Source organism: Phoenix dactylifera, chromosome 10, assembly GCF_051530095.1.
Source record: "Phoenix dactylifera cultivar Ajwa chromosome 10, Ajwa_hap1_PhDact_Kaust_v1.1, whole genome shotgun sequence".
Taxonomy (NCBI): domain Eukaryota; kingdom Viridiplantae; phylum Streptophyta; class Magnoliopsida; order Arecales; family Arecaceae; genus Phoenix; species Phoenix dactylifera.
In genome coordinates this window covers 28563455-28583905 of record NC_143199.1, presented here as the reverse complement: position 1 = coordinate 28583905, position 20451 = coordinate 28563455, and the positions used below count along the sequence as shown (strand labels likewise).

General features: G+C 38.4%; 2 protein-coding genes across 6 annotated transcripts; both read left to right on the top strand.

Moving 5' to 3' along the window:
• The first annotated feature begins 70 nt into the window (after positions 1–70).
• LOC103723237 (uncharacterized) lies at positions 71–7120 on the top strand. Of its 2 annotated transcripts, none has more exons than XM_008814101.5 (2): positions 71–927; positions 5912–7120. In XM_008814101.5, exons 1-2 carry the CDS (start codon positions 911–913, stop codon positions 6777–6779), a joined length of 885 nt encoding a protein of 294 aa, XP_008812323.3. In that variant the 5' UTR covers positions 71–910; the 3' UTR covers positions 6780–7120. The 2 variants fall into 2 exon arrangements, with proteins under 2 accessions (XP_008812323.3, XP_008812315.5); XM_008814093.6 differs by having other exon boundaries at positions 730–927; positions 5998–7001.
• Positions 7121–9944: 2824 nt separating this feature from the next.
• Positions 9945–20451, top strand: LOC103723222 (uncharacterized). 4 transcript variants are annotated; one of them, XM_088705821.2, is made up of 9 exons: positions 9945–10695; positions 11308–11359; positions 11462–11528; positions 11615–11705; positions 11841–11939; positions 18135–18203; positions 18318–18681; positions 18814–18971; positions 19279–20451. In XM_088705821.2, the coding sequence occupies exons 1-9, from the start codon at positions 10015–10017 to the stop codon at positions 20095–20097; spliced, it is 2400 nt and encodes a 799-aa protein (XP_088561947.2). In that variant the 5' UTR covers positions 9945–10014; the 3' UTR covers positions 20098–20451. The 4 variants fall into 4 exon arrangements, with proteins under 4 accessions (XP_088561947.2, XP_088561949.2, XP_088561948.2 ...); XM_088705823.2 differs by having other exon boundaries at positions 9946–10695; positions 11660–11705; XM_088705822.2 differs by having other exon boundaries at positions 9946–10695; positions 11453–11528; positions 11660–11705.

Genomic DNA, 20451 nt, shown 5'->3' with positions numbered 1-20451 from the left:
TGAAAAAAGGGTTAACAAAGTAGGAAGTGGATTTTTTTATTATTTGCTTTTGCTTTTTTTTTTTTTGCAGGATGATATTCTACAGGTCCTTCAATAATTTCAATGGCTCAAGCATATGGGTATTTGATGTTCAAAACATATACCACGAGTCGGTAAATAGGCATTCCTCCTTTTATACCTAGAGGCAAAACCGTACAAAAAGTTATAAAGTAATGATTAAATATTTTTTAAATAAAAATTTCATAAGATGAATTTTATAGTAATTTTATTTATCTACAATGTTCCTGTACATTGAACGGCTCACCTAAAATATGGGGAGTTTTTTTTTTTTTTGATATAATGACGACTTAAAAAGATTAAAAAGAAGTGATTGTCAGAAAGAAAAAAAAATGCATCCAAGATCCTTTCAAAAAAAATTTTCTAAATAATATGTAGCATGGAAGGTAACTCAATCAGTAACATTTTTTATTTTTTTGATAAATATGAGAGGTTCAGAATAAGTCAAACCCTCTCACTAGTCTTGAGATATTTCGTAAGCGGGTGCTGGTCCACTGGACCGCCCTCACTCTAAATCAAGTGTATAATCTCATCAATAACCGTCCACTCACAACACCCAAACAAAAATTACGATAAAGCCCTTGCAGTCTCGGCACTTAAAGAAGGCTATTTTGGTAAGTTGGTCAATGACTAAAAAAAATTTCGAACAGGGAAATGAAATTATAAAAGCGAGATTTGGGTTGCCTTTTTTGAGCGCGCCACCTGGTTGGCTGTTTCTCCTCTCTTTCGTTCCCTCTCTACAGATCTCTTGGGAGTCTCCTTCTGAGGAGGAGAAGCGGGGAGGCCAAGGCGGCAACGACGACGAGTGCGGCTGTTGGTGTTGGGTTGGAAGGGAATTCATCGAGCGACGACCATGTACGGATCTAGGGGGTAAGTCGAGGAAACCCTAACCCTAGTTCTTTGTCTTCGTGCGAAAATGCTTGCTTCTCTGATTTGTCTCTCATGAGGTTTTTGTTTGATCTTTCTCTTGTTCTTTTTATGCTTCCTTTTCTTTCTTTTCTTTTTTAATCATATGGATTCTGGTTTGTTCGAGTTCTTTGTGTATTTTCATATGAATTTGTGATGTTGGTCTGAATGGGACCTAGGGTTAGGGTTTTTGGACGAAAGGGTGCGGGAGCGGGTGGTTGTCTAATATTTTTGGGAGAGCTTTTAGGATGTAGGGTTAGAGGGCTTTGGAGACAGATTGATGGTGGGTTCATGTTGATTTAGAGGGGAAAAAATATCATTGTGCTCCAGACATGCCTGTCGCCATGGTATGATGGCTTTGGGGAAAAAAGAAGAGCAGCGAAGTAGCTCTCTTGGAGTTTGATTCTTTGTGACTAGATTGAGCTGCGGATGGGCAAAGTTCTTAAACTTTCTTCATTGGTTTCGTGTTCGTTCTTTGAATGACTGAAACCGTCTTAATTTCATAGACTGAAGGGGCTTAAACCTATTTGATTTTAAAAATACTGCTCACCACTTGCAAGAGGTAATAGGGGAAGCATGGCGAGGCTTGAGGTATGATTTGGTGGTGAGATACATGATATTGTGTGATGTGCTGCAGATTGAGGGTTACTGGTCATTGGTTGTGTTGTGTGGACTGTGCAAGATCTTGGCAATACTTTTGCATGTGATTATGCTTGTTAGATGCACGTGGTTTCTTGTTTACGATGGTTAGCACTATTAGCTTGATTTGATTTATATGAATTAGCTATTTTGGTCATCTGTTAAGGCCCCACCAAGTTGGGGATTTTGTTGCTCTTATTGTTACAAGAACATATCCAGACATGGTAAGTTTTGCATCCAACAGGGAAGGTTTCCTTCCCACTAATCTTCTAGGTTTTGTGTCAAGTTTTTTAGGGAAGAAATAAGTTCAAAAACTTGGTTTTAATTTTGAAAACAAAATTTTTGTACAAAGAAAGCCTTGGTTTCAAGTTAAATATGAGTTTGCTTTGAAAAGTTTGTCAATTTTGGCTTAAAAATAAGACTTAAAATATTGAAAACATCAAAAAAAGGAGAAAACAAACAATTCAAGAAAACAGGTAATCATTTCAAAGCATTTGTGTTGTTTGGGACCATTAGTTGATTTAGTAGTTTTGTTTTCAATCAATTTATTTAGATATGTATCTGTATATGTACATATGACATACGTTTGGTCATGCATGATTGTCTATGTACCTATTTTAACTACATTATAAAGAGTTTTAAATGTTGGAATATTGCATTCAGTCATATCTTTTTCCCCAAAATAACATGCACTTGATATATGAGACCTGATCTGAAGAGTTTTCGTATGGGACGTATGTGCATCCTAGATTGGCTTAAAGGATGAGACGAGTGCAACAAATGTAGATGGACAATTTGCTGGAGAGATTGACAACTTGCCTTAAAAAGTTGGCTGCTAATAATTTATGGACATGGCCTATTTGGAAGACATTGGATACGTCCTTCTCCCAGCTGTGCTTACAAACTTCTTGAGTGGGCCCTTGATACCTTGAAATGCAATTGCACCATGAGATATGGTTGGAACCTCTCTGAAGGCTCCCCCCCCCTTCTTCCTAAAAAAGCCCTTTCTTTTTCCTCATTTCCAACACATGCAACTTCTTCAATTCTAAGTGGGCATGGTGTATGTGTGTGTACATGAAAACCTATTTCCATGGGCAGCCCCTTGAAATTCTTAGTGAGCTTTGCTTTTCATTTGACATGTAAATATGAAAAGACGCAAGACATGGATACCCCTTTTTAGTATGTGGTCTGCTTGATGATATCATGACAAGAGCTAAGACTTCTTTCCAGCTATAGATGGATAAAAGTGGTCTATATTGGAAGTGGAAAATAATTGTACTTCTGTCCATCTTGTGAAGGTGACTATGCTATTCTAATTGGAGAAATAAATGAAATTTTGAGACTGAAGCTAAAGGTTGAGAGGGGGGCTAGGAAGAGTATCTTTATAGTGTTTTCACCATTGGGACACACTGAGAGCTTCATCAATTACTTAATGATATGGTCACTGAATATGTTTTATTTTATTATGGTCAAGCTACATTCGTCCAATAGTGACAGAACTTTAGTCTGGATAAGATTAGGGCACTAAGAAGGAATAAAGAATTGGAAGGAGAAAAAGGAACACATTATGCTATCTTTGAGCAGCCAAGTTCTTCAATTTTTTTAATGTCCAAGGAAATGCAAATGATTTATGTGAAATGTCTGGATTGACCTTCTTGGCTAAAACCTTTTAACATCTGCTTAGATTTAAGAACAGGTTTTTGACGTACTAGGTTTTTATATTTCTGATGGGATCTAGCAGCTTGTCTGAAATAGCCTTTTTGTTTAGCTGTATGGAATGGGCAAGATATGAAGCCAACTGATTTGATCCCTTTCTGGTTCTAATTCCACAGAACTGGCAAGGATTTCCTTGTAGATGTAAGAATCGTCGTTGAGAATAGGTTCACATGTTTTCTTTAAGGTATAAAACTTACCTGTCTACTTGCCTTTGTACATAGCCATTAGAGTCTTTTATGCCTTCAAACATCATATTTTTGTTCCTGATTAAATTTCGTTACATCTCACTATGACAAAGTTTTGTCTATTAGTCATCCATTGCCTTGAACGACATCTTTTGCTCTTTGCTTCCGAGGAACCAGATTGATACTGTTTTGCCTCAAAAATGGTTTCTTGAATGTGACGTCAGTGACTAAATGAAGCAAATAAGGGGCTGTTTTTAATTAAGTCTTTGCTTTGATCAAATGTTTAGAACTGATCCTAGATATTTTGGACTGGATATAGGATAAAAGTTGAGTTCATGACCAGAAAACTACGCAAGAGACTTCCTCATCTGTGGATCTATTCGCTGTCCTTTTAGATGATGATATACCCTGATTTTGTACCTTCCACTAAGTGATTTCCTTGTGTCCTTTTCTTCAAATCTGTAATTATCTCAAAGGATTGTTAAGTTTTCTGTTAACAAACATAGAAGTTTGGGGGATGCTGTTAAAGTTTCTGTTTATTTGGTTCTATATTATCCCATCACTCTGTTTTCTGCCTAATTAGTAGGGAACCACCAAATTAGAGAAGAGCTTAGTTTAAATGCAGAAAAACGACCAAGCAACTCCTTGATGAATTTTGAATGTAATAGTTATGTATTCTTGTGGCTTTGGGATCATGGTTCCATGGATTTGCTTGCAGCAAATGTTATACACTTGGGATAGCTGTATTTGATTCTCCTGCATATCTAATCAAACCTGGCGGGATCTATTTTGTGCACATTGCTGTAGTTGGACCATTTTTTCAGCTGCATTGTGACATTCATAGATTGTGTTCCTTCTTTTTTTCTCATCTTAGTGGTTTGATCGCTATGTGGCTCATGCAGTAAGTCCCGTCATAATGATCATTGGATTGGATATGATGATTCTATATTGTATTTGTCAAAGACCATAAATCCTTTTCAGTTCTACTACTGTTCTAACAATTGATATAAAATAATTAAAAGCCATTAGTTTGGTTTTCTCTCTCATCTCTCTCTCTCTCTCACGCACAGACACTTGCTCGCTCACATAATGAAAAGTGTACTTATTTTGATGTTTGGATTGGAGAAATCACATAATTGGGTAATTGGGAAGCAAAGTTGAGGTGTAAAATATTAGAATGCTTCTCTGTGAGTTTATTCAGACGATCTTTGAAAAAATCATGTGTGCTGCATAAACCAGTTTTCATCTAGTTCTTTTCTAAAGTTTGAAATGAGAGCAGCTCTGTTGACAATATTCAAGCTTGGAACAAAAAAAAAAACTGAAGGGTTACGTCAAACAGTAAGTTGCAGAAATGATGCCAAGATTTTGGAATTTAATTATTTTATATTGTCGAGCCATCTGGATGTATTAATTTAATTAAGCTGGGTAGATATACACAAAATTGCAGGATGATGGAGAATTTTTTTAGGGAGTTAATGAGAAGTTATTGGTTGGAAGGATGTCACCAGAGATTTGTGGAAGACGGGGAAATTTTCAAGTCATGTGAAGTTGAGGATTCAGACCGTTTCAGCTTTCTTTTAGGTTTTAGGTTTATGGGATTCACACGCTTTCTAATCATTAGAGAATGAAATATCTTACATGCAACAGGTCATCGTAAGTAACTTATATGAAAGATCGTCAACTGTGTGTGTCTGCCATTCCTACCTGAATAAAGCTGATGTCACATTTGAAATGATTTGTAATCACATCCACTCTCTTCTTTCCCTTTCATATTTTGGTTTAAACAGTATTTACTATCATGAGATTGTAGCATTGCAATCAGCTTGCCTAGTGTGGGAGGAAAGGGCTTTTAAGAAGTTGGTGTCATCTTGGGTTCTGGGATATGTTGTCCTGCAACTTTTGTCATCAAGAGTTGCTCTTTAGACCTGGATCATAATCTCTTGGTATTCCCTTTCAGTTGTACATACTTTATTGTTGCATCCTATGTTGTTTCTGTTGTTCTGCGTGCATCCCACATGCTCTCTGGTGGTATCTTGTCTTTAGACTTTTGTTTCTTGTTGCTTAATCTCATTCTCTGGTAATTAGGTTAAATGGGTCATAGCAGAATTTGTTGTGCAGCATCATCTGGTAAAAAAATCTGTTCCTTTTGATAGGATATATACAACTTCGTTCATGCTTGCAGTTGTCCGTTGCTTGTATTTCTTTTGTCTGATCATGTGTTATTTAGTTTACTGATCCTATATAACCATTGAAATTCTTCATTGCTTTTTGTGGTTTATTTGATAATTGATTGAGAAATTGTTAGATAGTTAATTTTAAAATTTACTTGTGGGTTGGGTCTGTTTATTGATTGGGGATTGGGTGTTGGGGGGTGCTATCTCCTTTTTCTTGGGATGGATAACGTGAAGGGCAATGATGGGAAGCGGGGGGGTTTCGGACGGGTACGAGGGAACAAAGAGGCCACGAATGATCGAATCAAATCCCTACTTCGCAGTGAGTGGCGGGGGTGCTTCGGATGGCTACGATGCCGGTTCGAAGAGGCCTCGGACAATGGAGCCAAACCCGTACTTTTCAGGACTCGGTGCCAGCAGCTTCTACCAGCCCTACAGTGGCAGCTTCGGTGGTGGAAGCAGTGGCATCTACAACTTCCCCGTGGTTCGTCTGAGAGGCCTGCCCTTCAACTGTGATGATCTTGATGTCTACAAGTTCTTTGCTGGGCTGGATATCGTGGACTGCCTTCTGGTGAACAAGAATGGGCGCTTCTCAGGTGAGGCCTTTGTTGTTTTTCCATCGCCGATGCAAGCCGAGTTTGCACTCCAGAGGGACAGGCAGAACATGGGGCGCAGGTACATTGAGGTCTTTCGGTGCAAGAAACAAGACTATTACAGTGCGGTTGCTGCTGAGGTGAACTATGGGGGGGGCTTTGACAACGAATACCGTCAGAGCTCACCTCCAGCGCGTCCAAAGAGATCCTTTGAAGACAAAGAACAGATGGAGTACACAGAGGTCCTTAAACTTCGGGGGCTTCCTTACTCTGCAACCCAGGCTGACATTGTAGACTTCTTTGCAGAGTTTGAACTGACTGGAGATAAGGTGCATATCGCATGCCGCCCAGATGGGAAGGCTACTGGCGAGGCATATGTGGAGTTCCCATCAGCGGAAGAGGCGAAGAAGGCAATGTGCAAGGACAAGATGACGATTGGGTCGAGGTATGTGGAGCTGTTTCCATCAACACCTGATGAGGCAAGGAGAGCCAAATCTAGATTCAGGCAATGATTCAGTAGCAGATGTTTTGTTGCTGGAGCTGAATATTAATGGTGTTGGGGCTGAATTTTCTGTCAGTATTTTTCTTTTATAAGTTGATTAGTTAGCCAAGCCCTGTCTTGTTTGCTTTGCTGCTCCTGGTGGGCAGCGAGCAATACCTCTTTCTTATTCAGATATGTCATTAAAATTCTGACTGCTTTACCCTAAATCTGAGATATTATCCAAAGATTTAAATAGTTAGTCTTTAAGCCCTAGCTTTAATACGAAGATGAAAGCGAGATGGGTGAGGACATGTTTAGCAGGTATTGAAAAGCTGCAGCTTGAGCTCTCAATACATTTTCATGCTTGATATATTTTCACGGCGCACTTTGACAGAACCTTCGGATATTTGTTTAATTTTGCTGGAAGAGGAGGCTCAAAGAGCAGATCTCCCTAAGGTGCTGCTCCTCATGCTCCCTTAATGATGTTTTTGCAGGAGCTATTCTTTTGGCATCCATCTCTTGCATTCCCTCATGGTTGAGCTCATGTGTGGTTGCTGTTCTTCTGTATATGATTGTTTCTGATGCAGGTAGAAAACACCGAACACAGTGGTGAACTTCTAGTATTTCATGAATGCTCAAGCCTATAATATATCTTATGGAGGAAATTTCTTTGGTATCATGACGGACCTTTTCCCCTTTTCTAAATATTTACTTAAAACTATTGATTTTTTAAATTATAGTTTCTTTTTACAAAATTTTTAGGTAATTTCGGAACATATAATTTGGCAGTATATCCATTAGGAACATGTATGTTACCTTTCCAGCAGTCCTCCAATACAACTCCCAATACAACTCTTAGAGACCTTTATCAGCATTTGCGACTCCTTCCCTTGTACGTGAAATAATCTCCTCATCTTCTGTGCCCTTCAGATTAATCTTATTACTGGGGTCGTTGTTTAATTTGATGTTTAGCGCAATGTTGCCGGCCATTTTGTACAATTGATATGAGAGCCCTTGAGAGAGAATCGGTAGGCAACAGTCCGGCAGTTTTTACCCAGGAAACTTGTGGTTCGGTAGGCAACAGTCCGGCAGTTTTTACCCAGGAAACTTGTGGGACTATGTTGATTTCATTCTCAATAGATTAATCTACGGAAACATAATGCTTTTTTTTTTTATATATATAATACATCGGGTGACTTATATAATTCTGATACAAATATATTCAAAAAAAATTAGAAAAAAATAAATTCTGAAAAGCCCGAGGCAGCTCTGCCTCACCAAATCATATGATCGCATCCGAGTGTTTTGCTATAAAGAAAGACGCTCAGTTCGCAGCTTCATAGTTCATGCGCATTCTTGTAAATATTCTGAAATATGCATCTTTTGGTTTGCTTAACCATGCAGGTTATAGCCATCATAACTTTATTCGATTATATCGGTTTGCATGCTTAGGCTTTAACGACACTGAAACAAGTCTAATACTCTCTTTCCCAATTACTGACCCTTTTTGGTAGTAGCAACATGATGCATTCGAGTATACAACGGCCCCAGGGAGTGGTGATTCGCATACTGGAGCATCAACCCAATCGCATACGCCTTCTGCTCGGTGAAGTGCCTCAGAGACATCTCCATGTCAGAATTAAGCTCCATGGTGGAGGAGCATCTTCGCGCCAGTTTCTCCGGCATTCACCCAGTATTTCTGGATACCCAGATTCATCACTTCAGACGCACTCCTGATACTAAAATCGTCTCAATTTGGCATTTGGGAGATTTATGGAGGCGACAAAAGATGATTTGACATGGAGTTAGGATGCCATCTCGCCTTTTTTTTTTTTTTTTAACATCAGTAGCTCATACTAATCTCGTGCGAGTGCTGCTATCTGAATCAAAGGACAAAATACTTGGAGCTGGTGCTTTTGTCGCGAGCAGTGATAAAATGCGCAAGAACCTGGAAGTTCTTGTCAGTATAGATCCTTGCTTCAGACTCTCGAGATCCTGCCACGGTGATTGAGGCTCCATGAGAGCAGCAAATCTGATTCACGTATGAAAGCTTCTATTACTTGCCAAGAAGAGTAAGAGGACTTTGCATAAGAACTTCGAGCAATTTTATGGTACATCTCGAACCCCATGGAGCTGCTATTGGTCTAAAACTAATCACGATCTTCCACTTTCAGAGATGTGTCAAATGAACATGGCTGGTACGTGAATGGGCCCTAGTTATTAGAGGCTGCATACCATTTTATTTCTTTTCCACCATCCCTTAATTCAATCAAAAAGCCATATGAATGGGCCCTAGTTATTAGACTTCCAAATCAGTTAGTTGAACCTACACAGGAGTCTGAACTGGAAACCTTTCTCCTGTCATCTGTCCATTTATCTCCTTATGACCATAAATTCTTTCAAGTTTGAAAGAATAATAATATATCACAATTCAGACGTTTTTTGTTGTCATAACAAAAAACAAAAGAATTCCTTCTCTAACAAATTATGGCTGATCAAATGAAAACATATTTTTCATCTGGCGCACATTTTGGAATTTTTTTAATTACTAATGTTGTTGTAATGACAGCAGGCCTCGTCATCCGCTGATTCCCGCAGGCCTGGCCACTCCCGCGTACAGATATATTTATATTCGATTGAGTGCAAATTAATATTATTATAATTATTTTACTAAAATATTTTTTTATAAAATTGATGTCTGAAAAAATAACTTTTTGCATATTTAGCATATTATAAAAAAATTTACATATTTCAAAATAGTTTATATTTGGTTGAGTATTTATTTTTCTAAAAAAATTATGTAAAATATTTGTAATAAATCTTATCCACTTTTATCTAAAAGCTTAAGGATATTTTTGATAAAAATACTTCAATTTCTAGTCTAGTAAAAATTAGTTTTTTTTTTTCAATGTAGATTTATTTTTTTTAGATAAAATGTAAAAATCTCATTTTATATAAAAATTACTTTTTTATTTTTTTCTTTAAAAATTTCAACCAAATACGAAACATTTCTTTATTATTTTTTATTGACCATACTTTTTTTTATTTCTCTTTTCTACGAGCGAAACAAGTCCCAAGAATTACAAGTCTTATGTTGTATATGTTAAGTTGGTTCATCAAAGGATGGAACCTTATAAATTTTACCATGCTACAAATCAAATCAGTGAATTTGGTTCACCTAGGTGGCTAGGTTAAAACTCAGTGTCTTTGTTGAACCATGACCAAGGGTTATCGTTCTATAAATTCGTAACACGCATATAAATTATATGCGGGCGTTCGGACGCTGGGCAGGGGAGCCGCGTGCCGTTAAAGCGCAGGTGGCTTTCACGTGCGACGTTCTTCCAAAAAGGCGGCCCCGAAGGAAGATAAGCCAAAACAAAACAAAAAACTATTGCAAAAAAAAAAAAAAAAATCGCCGGACCCCCACCCGCTGTTCGTGGAGAGAGAAAGAAACAGAAGAGAGAGAGAAAGAAAAGGGTAAGAGAGAGAGAGAGGAGAGAGAAAGCGAAGGGGCGGGGCAGCCGTTCGTAGAAATGGGCAAGCCCGCCACCGACCAAGTAGAGCCGCAGAAGAAGAGGAAGAAGAAGGGCCGCCCATCCCTCCTCGACCTCCAAAGACGTAGCCTCCGCCTCCAACAACAGCAGAAAAACCCTAACCCTAGCGTTGGCCCCAATACCTACCTCCGATTCCAAGCTTTGTCCTCCTCCTCAGGCCCCCGCCACACCGGCCGGAACCCCAATCCCGACCCCGATGGCGACGCCGCCCTCGACGACGACGACGATGAGGAAGACGATTCTGCCGGAAGGAGGAGAGAGAGGAAGCTCTGCCTCGTGCTCCGCCTCCCCGGTCGCGGCGCCAATTCCGCCTCCGGCTCCGAATCCGACGGCGGCGGAAGCAGCGGCGCAAGGAAGCGCAAGATCGACGCCGTCGCTGCCGATCAGGACAAGGTTTTTTTTTTTAAAAAAAAAAATTAATGTGAAATGGATCTAATTTTGCCTTTTTTCTGGTGGTTGTATGTGTCTGTGGGGGTGGAGATCGGGATGGGGGTGGGAGTGGGAGGGGTTCTGGAATTAATGGGGCATTGGTAGTTTCGTACGATCTGGGTTACGGATCGAGAATCTATGCGGCCCTCTCGGTGGGGGCTGTCTCTCCTTGGATTCCGTTCTTTTTTGGGGTTCTATTTATTTATTTATTTGCTTGCTGGTGGATTTCCAGACTGAGAAAGTTCTCGGATTTGACTGGGTCAACATTTCCAATCATTTTTTGGGAAACCTAGCTGCTTTTCGTTGTTGAAAATTGGAGTTTTTGAAGTGTTTTATCTATACGGATTTGTTTCCATTTATTTTTTATTATCTGTGAGAAATAGACCGCTGATCTGTGGAAGTAAAAGAAGAAAAAAAGGTTTACCTTTGTCCTCTTCCGTATCTTTTCGTTTGCCCCTTCGATTTTTTTTTTTTGTGGCTAATTTTAATGGGGTAGATCTGTTAGCTCCGACCTATTTTTGTCTTGTTTTTTGTTCGCTTTTTTTCTGACTGATTTGGTAATGTTTTTTCTTGCAGACAGAAAGGCAAAGGCAGAATTCAGCCTCGAAAGCGACGGATCCTTCTCAAGGTTTGGCTTCTCGTGCATTTATTTCGAGAAAGGGAGGATAAATCTAGGTTTAGACGGGTGGGTTTTCCAGTGATATTTGTTTATTTGTTTTAGAGCCATCAGATTCCGGGCCCACAACGCCTTTGCCGGACAAAAAGTTGTTGGTTTTCATCCTAGATAGGCTGCGGAAGTGAGTGCTCTGGTTTCTTTATTTGAAGCTTACTGGCATCTCCTCATTTTATTTAATTTTTCTGGGTTTTGCTCCCGTGCTCAAAGTGCTGTGTCCGAGTTCTTTGATTGGATTTTCTGGTTTACCATCAGGAAGGATGCCTATGGCGTGTTCTCGGAGCCCGTGGATCCGAACGAGGTGTGCTTTGGAAGCCATTATTGTTATTGTTTTGGAGAAAATTTTGAAGTTTTTTTTCCTTCCCTATGGCTATGTTTACTGGCATAACAGAGATTAATCTGTTGAACCGATTGTTTTACTGACTAATGTTTGCAGCTTCCGGATTACCATGATATCATTGAGCATCCTATGGATTTTGGAACCATCCGGAAGAAGCTTTCGGATGGAGCATATGCGAATTTGGAACAATTTGAGGTCGGTAACGAATGGTGCATTGTAAGGCTGTTTTATGAACTGCTGGTTCTCTGACATATCAGATATCCACATGCTTAAATCTGCTTTTCTGTTATATATATCTGTGTCCATGTTTCTTGGTAAAAGCCTCAGCATATATTTTCATCTATGGTTTCCATTTTGCTCTAGATGCTTTTGCTATATCTTGTTTGAACTTTTTGTGGTAGATGATTTACATCTCATAATGTACTTTTGAGCTGCCATTAATTTAGTTTAATTTTGGTAACTACTTTAGTTTAATTTCTGTATCTGTAAGATCCATTTTTGCTTAGAGATGTTGAGTTTAATAGATCACTTCTCTTGTTGATTGGATAAACATGCATTGAAATTATTTTTTGTATCAAAGTTTGGAAAGATAAATTGTGTCTACATTATGAAACAAGTATAGCTATATTCAGTAGAGAGTGTCTCCAGTTCTTAGGATTATATATGTATATATATTTTCTCTCTCTCTCCCTCTCTCTATATATAACAAATCCTTCATCATGTACCTCCAGCAATTACCAGTCATGACATCCACTTTGTTGCTTCCCAAGCCAATGGTTAGGCATCATGGATATCATATGGTTGCCTGCTTTTATGTATGTATCTTTATTTTTCTTGCTGCTTATGGGGAATGTTTGCGTCTATGCTTATCCACTTTTAAACTGATCAAATAAGTAGTAATGTTATATGGGGTCATTTTATCTAGTTCTATCAGGAATGCAGAATGATGCATAATTAGTAATGTGCTCTTTCTTAAGAACAGAAGTTGGAAAGCATGAAATTGATTCCAGATTTGAGACTTTCTTCTTTTTTTTTTAATGCCATAGAAAATTTTCACTTTGACTAATAAAAGGGGCCCCACATAGGTTTATTAGCCTGGGCTAGTCCTCCTTCCAACAGTTTAAGCTTTTGGGTTGTGATTCCATGGCAAGTGGTATTAGAGCCAGGTCCATTGTGCATCACAATCTTTATTAGTCATACGGGCTCCTCATTGGAGGATATGAAGGCTGAGGAGAATCTGGCACGGTCGACTAGCGCCTTGGCCATGGGTGGGCCTCCCTTTCTTGAGAAGGAGCCAACCGTGATGAGGGCGTCACAAGATTGGATGGGGGAGATTGTCATAGTCCCACATTGACTAATAAAAGGGGTTTTACATGAGTTTATTAGCATGGGGCGGTCCTTCCAACAGGTTAAGCTTATGGGTTGTGAGTCCGTGACAAGCAGTTTTCAATTTAGAGTAGCTTCATTCTTCATGAAAGAATAAGTAAACTAGATTTATATGTGGAAGAGAGGAAAGATGCTAGTATAGGTTCCTTTATTTTTGGAGTCTGCTAGGGGTTTATCTATCAATTGCACCTTTTAATGTAATAGTTAAAGGAGAGTAATGGATTGGTTGTTGATACTAGTATAATAACTACATTATAAATGGCTAATATATGACCCATAATGTTATTCCGAGGCTTACATGGTTTTAGCTTATTTGGATGAGGATGATATTTATTGTTAAGCTTTGACAAAGTAGGGAGATGTTTTGGAGGGGGGTGTTGGGCTATGGTAAAATTGTGGGGCGAAGAGTGGGCTAGGGAGTATTATTGAGAAGCCAGATCAATATTTCATGGTTATAATTTTTACCTTTAAGGAATTGTATGTTGATGGGATGCAACAGTTTGATGGTTATGCATAGGAGTTCTAGAAATACTTTTCCAAATTTGCTTGGGTAAGTTTATCATAGCTAGAAAAATGGAGAAAGAAAAGGATCAGATAGATGATACAGTAAGCTTGGTACTGCTACTTTGTCCCTGAGGTGATTACCCTCTACCTAGCAACTTGAGTTTCTAGGTTTGAATTATGGATGGTGCATCCTCAAATATTGAGACCTAGGCAAGTATAGTATGAGATGGGTTTCCCTCTCTCTCTCAGAAAGGAAAAAGAAAAAAAGACAATGCAAGCCGTAATCGAGAATCCTTGTTCATATTTTGAAGCTGAATCTATCATGCAACTGAGCTCCTTTTGTATAAAAAACACAATTAAAATATAAACATAATTTGTTATATCATTAAAAAAGTAAAAGAGGCCCTGCCATGCTCAGGTTCAACTGTTAAAGAGTTGATGTATGTGCAAGTTCAAGAATATATTAAGTTTTTTCTTTATCACTTCATACACGAATGGTACTCATATTATCTGTTTAGAGCTCAAAAGGATAGTGGAGTTCTATGATCAAGAGAGAGCAATCTTCTGGAAGTTATTACATGCTCGAAGTATCAAAGGAAAGTATTTTAAGGAAAAATATTCCTTTGGGGTCAGTCCTTATAATGTTAAAGAGAAGGTGAGGCTAGCCTTGATCTTGTATGTGGGAAGTTACTTAGAAGACACCATGCTTGTTTTGGTCTAGCAGTACTTAGAAGACACCATGCTTGTTTTGGTCTAGCAGCTTTCAGAAATTCTTTTTTAATATTTTGCAAAAGGGAGGGCTGAAATATTGTGTGTTTTGCCTTGTAATCTCTGGTATGGTCAGTATGATAGAGGCCAATATGCACTAATATTGGACAAGCCAGGTTTATCTGCCGCATTGTGGCATATAAATCCTATACTACTGATTACTATTTTCGTCTATTTGTTTTTTGGGCCTGTTTTACCTAGGTGAGTCGCTCCCATGGTAGTCCCATGCTGGCGATTGTATCATGTAGGCTGGCCATCAATACGGTGGTATTACTACCATAACAAGGCCAACATAATCTATGTTGCAGGAAAAAACACTAGGGAGCTAGACATCATCATGAATAACTTAAGATATTGCTATCGAGCATTTTTACATGCATATCTATCATCAAATCCTGTAATTGTATAATGCTTTTTAATGCATACTATCAAGACTTCAATTAAATCCATCAGTAAAGTCTGGAAAACGTATGTTTTTAGGATTGTCCTTTTTTCTCATTTAGCCAAAACTACTTTTATAGATCTTGTTTGAATTCTTATCTGAGGCTTTCACACTTTTGGATTCACCTTAATGTGATCCAAACTAGTCCATTTTTACCAGGTAGCTGTCTAGGGTCTTGCCATGCCAGCTAGGGCATCACAAAAATGAGGTCAACTTTAAGAAAATAATTTAATCATATCCGTAATCGTTGCTATAATCAGTAGATCCTGTCCCAAATCTTCGGTATCGGCTTTATGAATCCTGACTGCCTTCATTGTTATTATAAGCTTTTCCAGATCCTCTTTTTTAACTCCCCTTCACGAGATCTTTCCTTCCTTTTTTTCTAGACCCTCCAAAACAAGATCGAACAATGCATTCTTACTAATTCCTCATATTTTTGTTGAATGTTATACCATCTTAAATGGTTCTACATTACTTTGTCTTAAAGTAACATACACCTAGACCTCCACCTCCTTCCTCACTGTACCCTTCCTTGTCGTATCACTCATATATCTCTAATTTCTCATTTCCACTATGTCTATCTTCTTTGCTTTGACTCTTATTAATTATTATTATACAACCTGCTAAACCTTGCATTATTACATTATTACTGGCGTTCTTGCTTTTGTTTTTTCTCCCTAAAATCCCCTCATGTTCTTAAGCAGTGCATCGATCACATAACATCATTGAAGCATCTATACATTTCATTTTTTGCAGCTTCTATTTTATTAGAATTGTGGTCATCTTTCATTCTTTTGTATAATAGGTCCAAGATATGGAAATCAATCATTATATAGTTTCTTTTCCTATCAGATATAATTGAGGCCTCATTTTTCTTTACATTTCCATTAAAACTGAATTTATTTTTTGCCCACTGATTTCTGAGCTGTTACCTCGCATTCTTTGCTGCGTAGTTCTAATTCAGCATTTAATCATGTCCTCTTCTCCCCCCTCCCCCCCCCCACCCCCCCCCCCCCCCCAAAAAACAAAAAAAAGAAAAAAGAAGAAATCATGTCCTCTAATCTACCAACACAATATCTTCTACAAATAATATATGCCTTGGTCCATCTTCTAGAATGTTCATGATAGGTTCATTAGTGATTGGATTGTAAAAGGAGGCTTAGTGCGGATTCTTTGTTTATGCTCGACATTGCTGGGGCTTCACACATCCTGCCTCAACTATTCTTGACCCCTGTAACTAAGAATTCTATGTACCGTCATTTATTTCAATTTTCTGTGTGCATTGCATTCCTTTATTTCCTTGAAATACAATACTAGCTCTCTTATTAAGTTCTTATCAACCTTGTGCTAACATAGTAGGATATGTCAAATTTTTAGAAGTTTGTATCTGGAAGGTGAGTATGAAGTGTGAAAATATAGTCTGTGCCAGAGTTGGATGGCTAATAGAATTTGGTGGATAAATTTGATAATCCAATGTTTTAACTTGTGTATATGCGGTTTTTAGTGTATTAATTATGGTTGTCATAAGTAGCTATGGAACTAAAGATGGCTTACTTTTGTAGTAATATTTTATTTTTAGGCATGCAAAGATGCTTTAATAGAACTCTTGATAGGAATACCAAGTTGTTGTTGATGCAAACTTGAGAGAGAAAGTGACCAGAACCTAACGGTATGATACGATTTTGCCATGGCAAGACCATGCCTGATTCCTCCATTGACACCTCACTTTCTCTTTGGCTAAATAGCTGACAGCTGATGCACTTGCACATTTCTAAGGTATGACCATATATCCTATAGTGATTGCTGCGTTGACTGCTGCCACTATACATCCTGCTCTAGGTGAACGCCTCATGACACCATTAATTTGCTGTTTTTAAACAATCTGAATATGATGTGACCAAGGGTGACATTTTTGAAGGTTATAAATAAATCCAAGATAGTGATTCACTACTTTAGAGACAGTAAAACTGCAATAGAGATTGTAGTAACAATCTTCATATGATGCCAATTAACTTAAATTTTAACACTGTTATAATTAAACAGTTTTCCTTGTTTAACTGTTAGGAACCTATAATTGATGATTAGCTTCTAGCTTTTGTAAATAAGCATAGTAGAGAATAAAACATCATTGTATGAGGCTCATAAAAATAAAAAAAATATGAATACACCATGATAGAACTATATCAGTGGGGTAATTGATGATATATTTGACATACGCTAGAGTTCAGATCCTCTTTATTCATTCTTCTGGCCAACCACTCTATTTAAATCACACATCACCATCCACTACTCCAGTCCCACCATTTATTCAGTTGCTTATTGTTGATAGTAGTGGTTAATAGCAAGTGAATTAACTGTAAGGGCTGGACAGGAGCAGGAGCTAAAGAGGATGAAAACCCGTACAACCCTAGCAGATAAGAAGATTCATCTAAATACCTAAAGGTGATATATAATGGACTAACAAGGTCACATAATCAGAAATACATATGCTGTGTGAGAAACCTGCAAAACAATTTTTGTTTTCCGAGGAAAACACAAAACAAAAGATAACTGCGTCACGATGTGTTGTGATGCTTGGTCGGCATTTTATCAAGTATACCTGTCTTCTCTCTGAAGGATGTGTTTCATGAAATTAATTTATATATACACAACATTGGATGAAAAATCTTGTTTTTTCTCTCTTTTTAATCAAAGCTTGAATTTCTTTTTCTTAATTATTTTTGAGAAAAGGAATCTATAGGGATTGATAAACAAGTTTATGTTTTGCTGAGGCAGCAAGGACTCAAACAGCCATAAAACTTAAATGTAAACCTCTGTTAAATATATATTTATTTGTTAATCATGTGTTTGTGAAACCTAAGAGAAGTGCAAATTTGTTTCTAAATTTGGATTCTTACAGTGTTTGCACTGTTGATGTGCTTTCTCATGTTTGACAATGAACTTATCACTACTAGATGATTTTGAAGCCCATATTATTAAGATGTTGATTGAATTACATCGTGTTACATCATCTGCTTGGAAAAAGAGTTAGATGCAATGATAACCATTTCCAAGGAAGTCGGTATCTTCTTGTGATTAGACTAGATGCGTCATGTCTGATTGATTGTTTTGGGTTCGTTCCATGATTTACTTGTAAGAATGGAGTGACATTGTCTGTTCCATGCTCTTTCTTTCTCTCTCTGTCTCTCCGTGTGTGTGTGTGTGTGTGTTATCTTCATTAAAGTCTGAAACAGGAACATGCTTCTGATTAGGCCAAAGAAATTTGACTTGCATTTTGTATATTTTTGCAGAAAGATGTTTTCTTAATCAGCTCAAATGCAATGCGATACAATGCATCAGATACAATTTACTATAAACAGGTCTCTGTTCTGTTCCTAATTATTATAATATCTCTTGGTTTCTGGAGTAATACATTAGATGTATTAGCCTTTATTTGTGTGTATGTAGTCTTGATAAGTGCTCTCTCATTACAGGCACGATCCATCCAAGAGCTTGCAAAAAAGGACTTTGAGAATCTTAGACAAGAAAGTGATGATAATGAGCCAGAACCAAAGCCTGTGCGGAGAGGCAGGCCACCAAGCAAGAAGACTGTCAAACAATTAGTCAGCAGGCCTCCTGCTGACCGTGTTGGTTCTGATTTCTCTTCTGGTGCAACAGTTGCTAATGCTGGAGATAATAATCACTTCTCAAATTTGGCAAATGATTTGTTGAGAAGAGATTTGGTGGTGGATAAGTCCAGCATGGCAGCTCTGCCTGGAAGAGCATACGGTCTTCGCAATGCTGAAACTCATAGTTGGATCAGTGGGCATAGAACAGAAAGAAATGAAGAATTTTCAGGTAAGTGATTATGCACTCAATGCAACATCCTTCTAATTACGTGCTTTAAAAACTGCAGATATAATTTTGGTTGCATTCCTTTAAAATTTTTTAGATTTGAAGTTCTGAGTCCTTTCTGGGTCCTTTTTGCAGGTTCCGGGAAGAAGGGGGCTTCAACAAAATACGGAAAGAAATTTTCTGTTATAGATGAAAATCGACGCCATACATATAAGCAACCCCAGCTGTCAGCTTGTGTGTATGGGCCACCAGTCTTATCTGCATTAGATAGGGAGAGGAAGCAGCTGGCGCCAGTAAGTACCGACTGCTGCTCAGGAACCTTTTCCTCTTATAGTTTTCTTAACGGCATGATTAATATGGGGCTGATGGATCTGCTATGTTTTGCTTTACATTATTTTACTGGAATATGTTCAAATTAATATGAAAAATTATTCAAAAAATATAATATATATATATATATATATTTTGCATGTGCCTCCATTGGAAGTCATCAGCCTTTCTTTTTCTATCTTATTTAGTAATATTTTTTCTTATTCAAAAAATAATCACCTTGCAAAGTATCGCCTTTGCCATATGTAATAATGATTTGATTGAAACTAGGTGGGTCTTCACATGGAGTATGCATATGCTCGGAGCTTGGCTCGATTTGCTGCAACCCTTGGCCCTGTTGGTTGGGAAATTGCTGCCAAACAGATTCAACGAGCAGTTCCCCCTGGTACGAGGTTTGGACCTGGATGGATTGGCGAAAGCGAAGTGCCACACCGTTCTAAGCCACTACTTTGTGCATCCTCTCTTTCTGTATCCCAGCCAAAGATTTCATCCTCAAATAAATTGGCTGTCGAGGAAGGCCAGGTTGTCGCAAGTCCTCCATCACCGGCTCTGGCATCTGCTTTGCCAAGCAGACCCACCGGCTCCATACATGGTCCAGATCCTGGAGGAGTTAACTTTGGAAGCCTGGGGAATAGTGGTGGTGTTATTCAGCCCAAGACTTCCTTCTTGCTTCATCAGAATCCAGCAATTCAACATACTGTGAATGGTTTCCATACCTCCGTGGCTCAAGCTGGAAAGATGATTAGACTATCTAGGCTGCCCGGGAGCTCTTCTGTGGAGACTATGAATAGAAATGCTGGATCTTTTGACGCAGTTTGTGGAAGCAACAGCAGCTACATCAACCAGGCACATTTGAACCTGTCAAATGCGGACAAGGCTGTGGTGGGTAATCCAAGTTCGTTGTCAAATTCTGGCAGTCACTTGCTGGATTCTGGCCGGGGTTCTCAAAGGCCATGGCAGGGCTTCTTGCTGAATGCCAAACCTGGTTCTGTTCCCCCTGATCTAAATGTCGGGTTCCAGTCACCAGGGTCACCAGTTTCAGGTGTTCTGGTTGATTCGCAGCAGCCTGATTTAGCATTGCAGCTGTGAAGGTATCACTTAATCCATCCCCAGTTTGGTGTGGAGAGAGAGAGAGAGAGAGATTGAGGGTGGAATTTTCATGGTCTTGAATGAGCTAGGTGATGTGGAAGTGGATGGTGAGGGATACAGGGGATGGAGGGTGATTTTCTTAATTTTCATACCAGCATTGTGTTGTAAAAGTTCTGAGGGTATTTGTACAGATTAATTAATATTGAAATTAATTCTAGACTTACCAAAAAATAGTTCTCCAGATAAAGCTGTCCTCATATTTGTATCAAATCCATGGCTTAAGAATACAGGTTCTGCTTCCAATATCCAGCTAATTGCTCCTTTGGTTAAATATATTTGATGGAGTTGATGAGT

Bases quoted from the DNA above. Each gene is read 5' to 3' on its own strand.
- LOC103723222 (XM_088705820.2), top strand. From the start codon at position 10,015: ATGCGGGCGTTCGGACGCTGGGCAGGGGAGCCGCGTGCCGTTAAAGCG. The intron at 18,682-18,813 runs GTAAGTGATTAT...TCCTTTTTGCAG, and splicing joins AAGAAATGAAGAATTTTCAG to GTTCCGGGAAGAAGGGGGCT. The intron at 18,972-19,278 runs GTAAGTACCGAC...GATTGAAACTAG, and splicing joins AGAGGAAGCAGCTGGCGCCA to GTGGGTCTTCACATGGAGTA.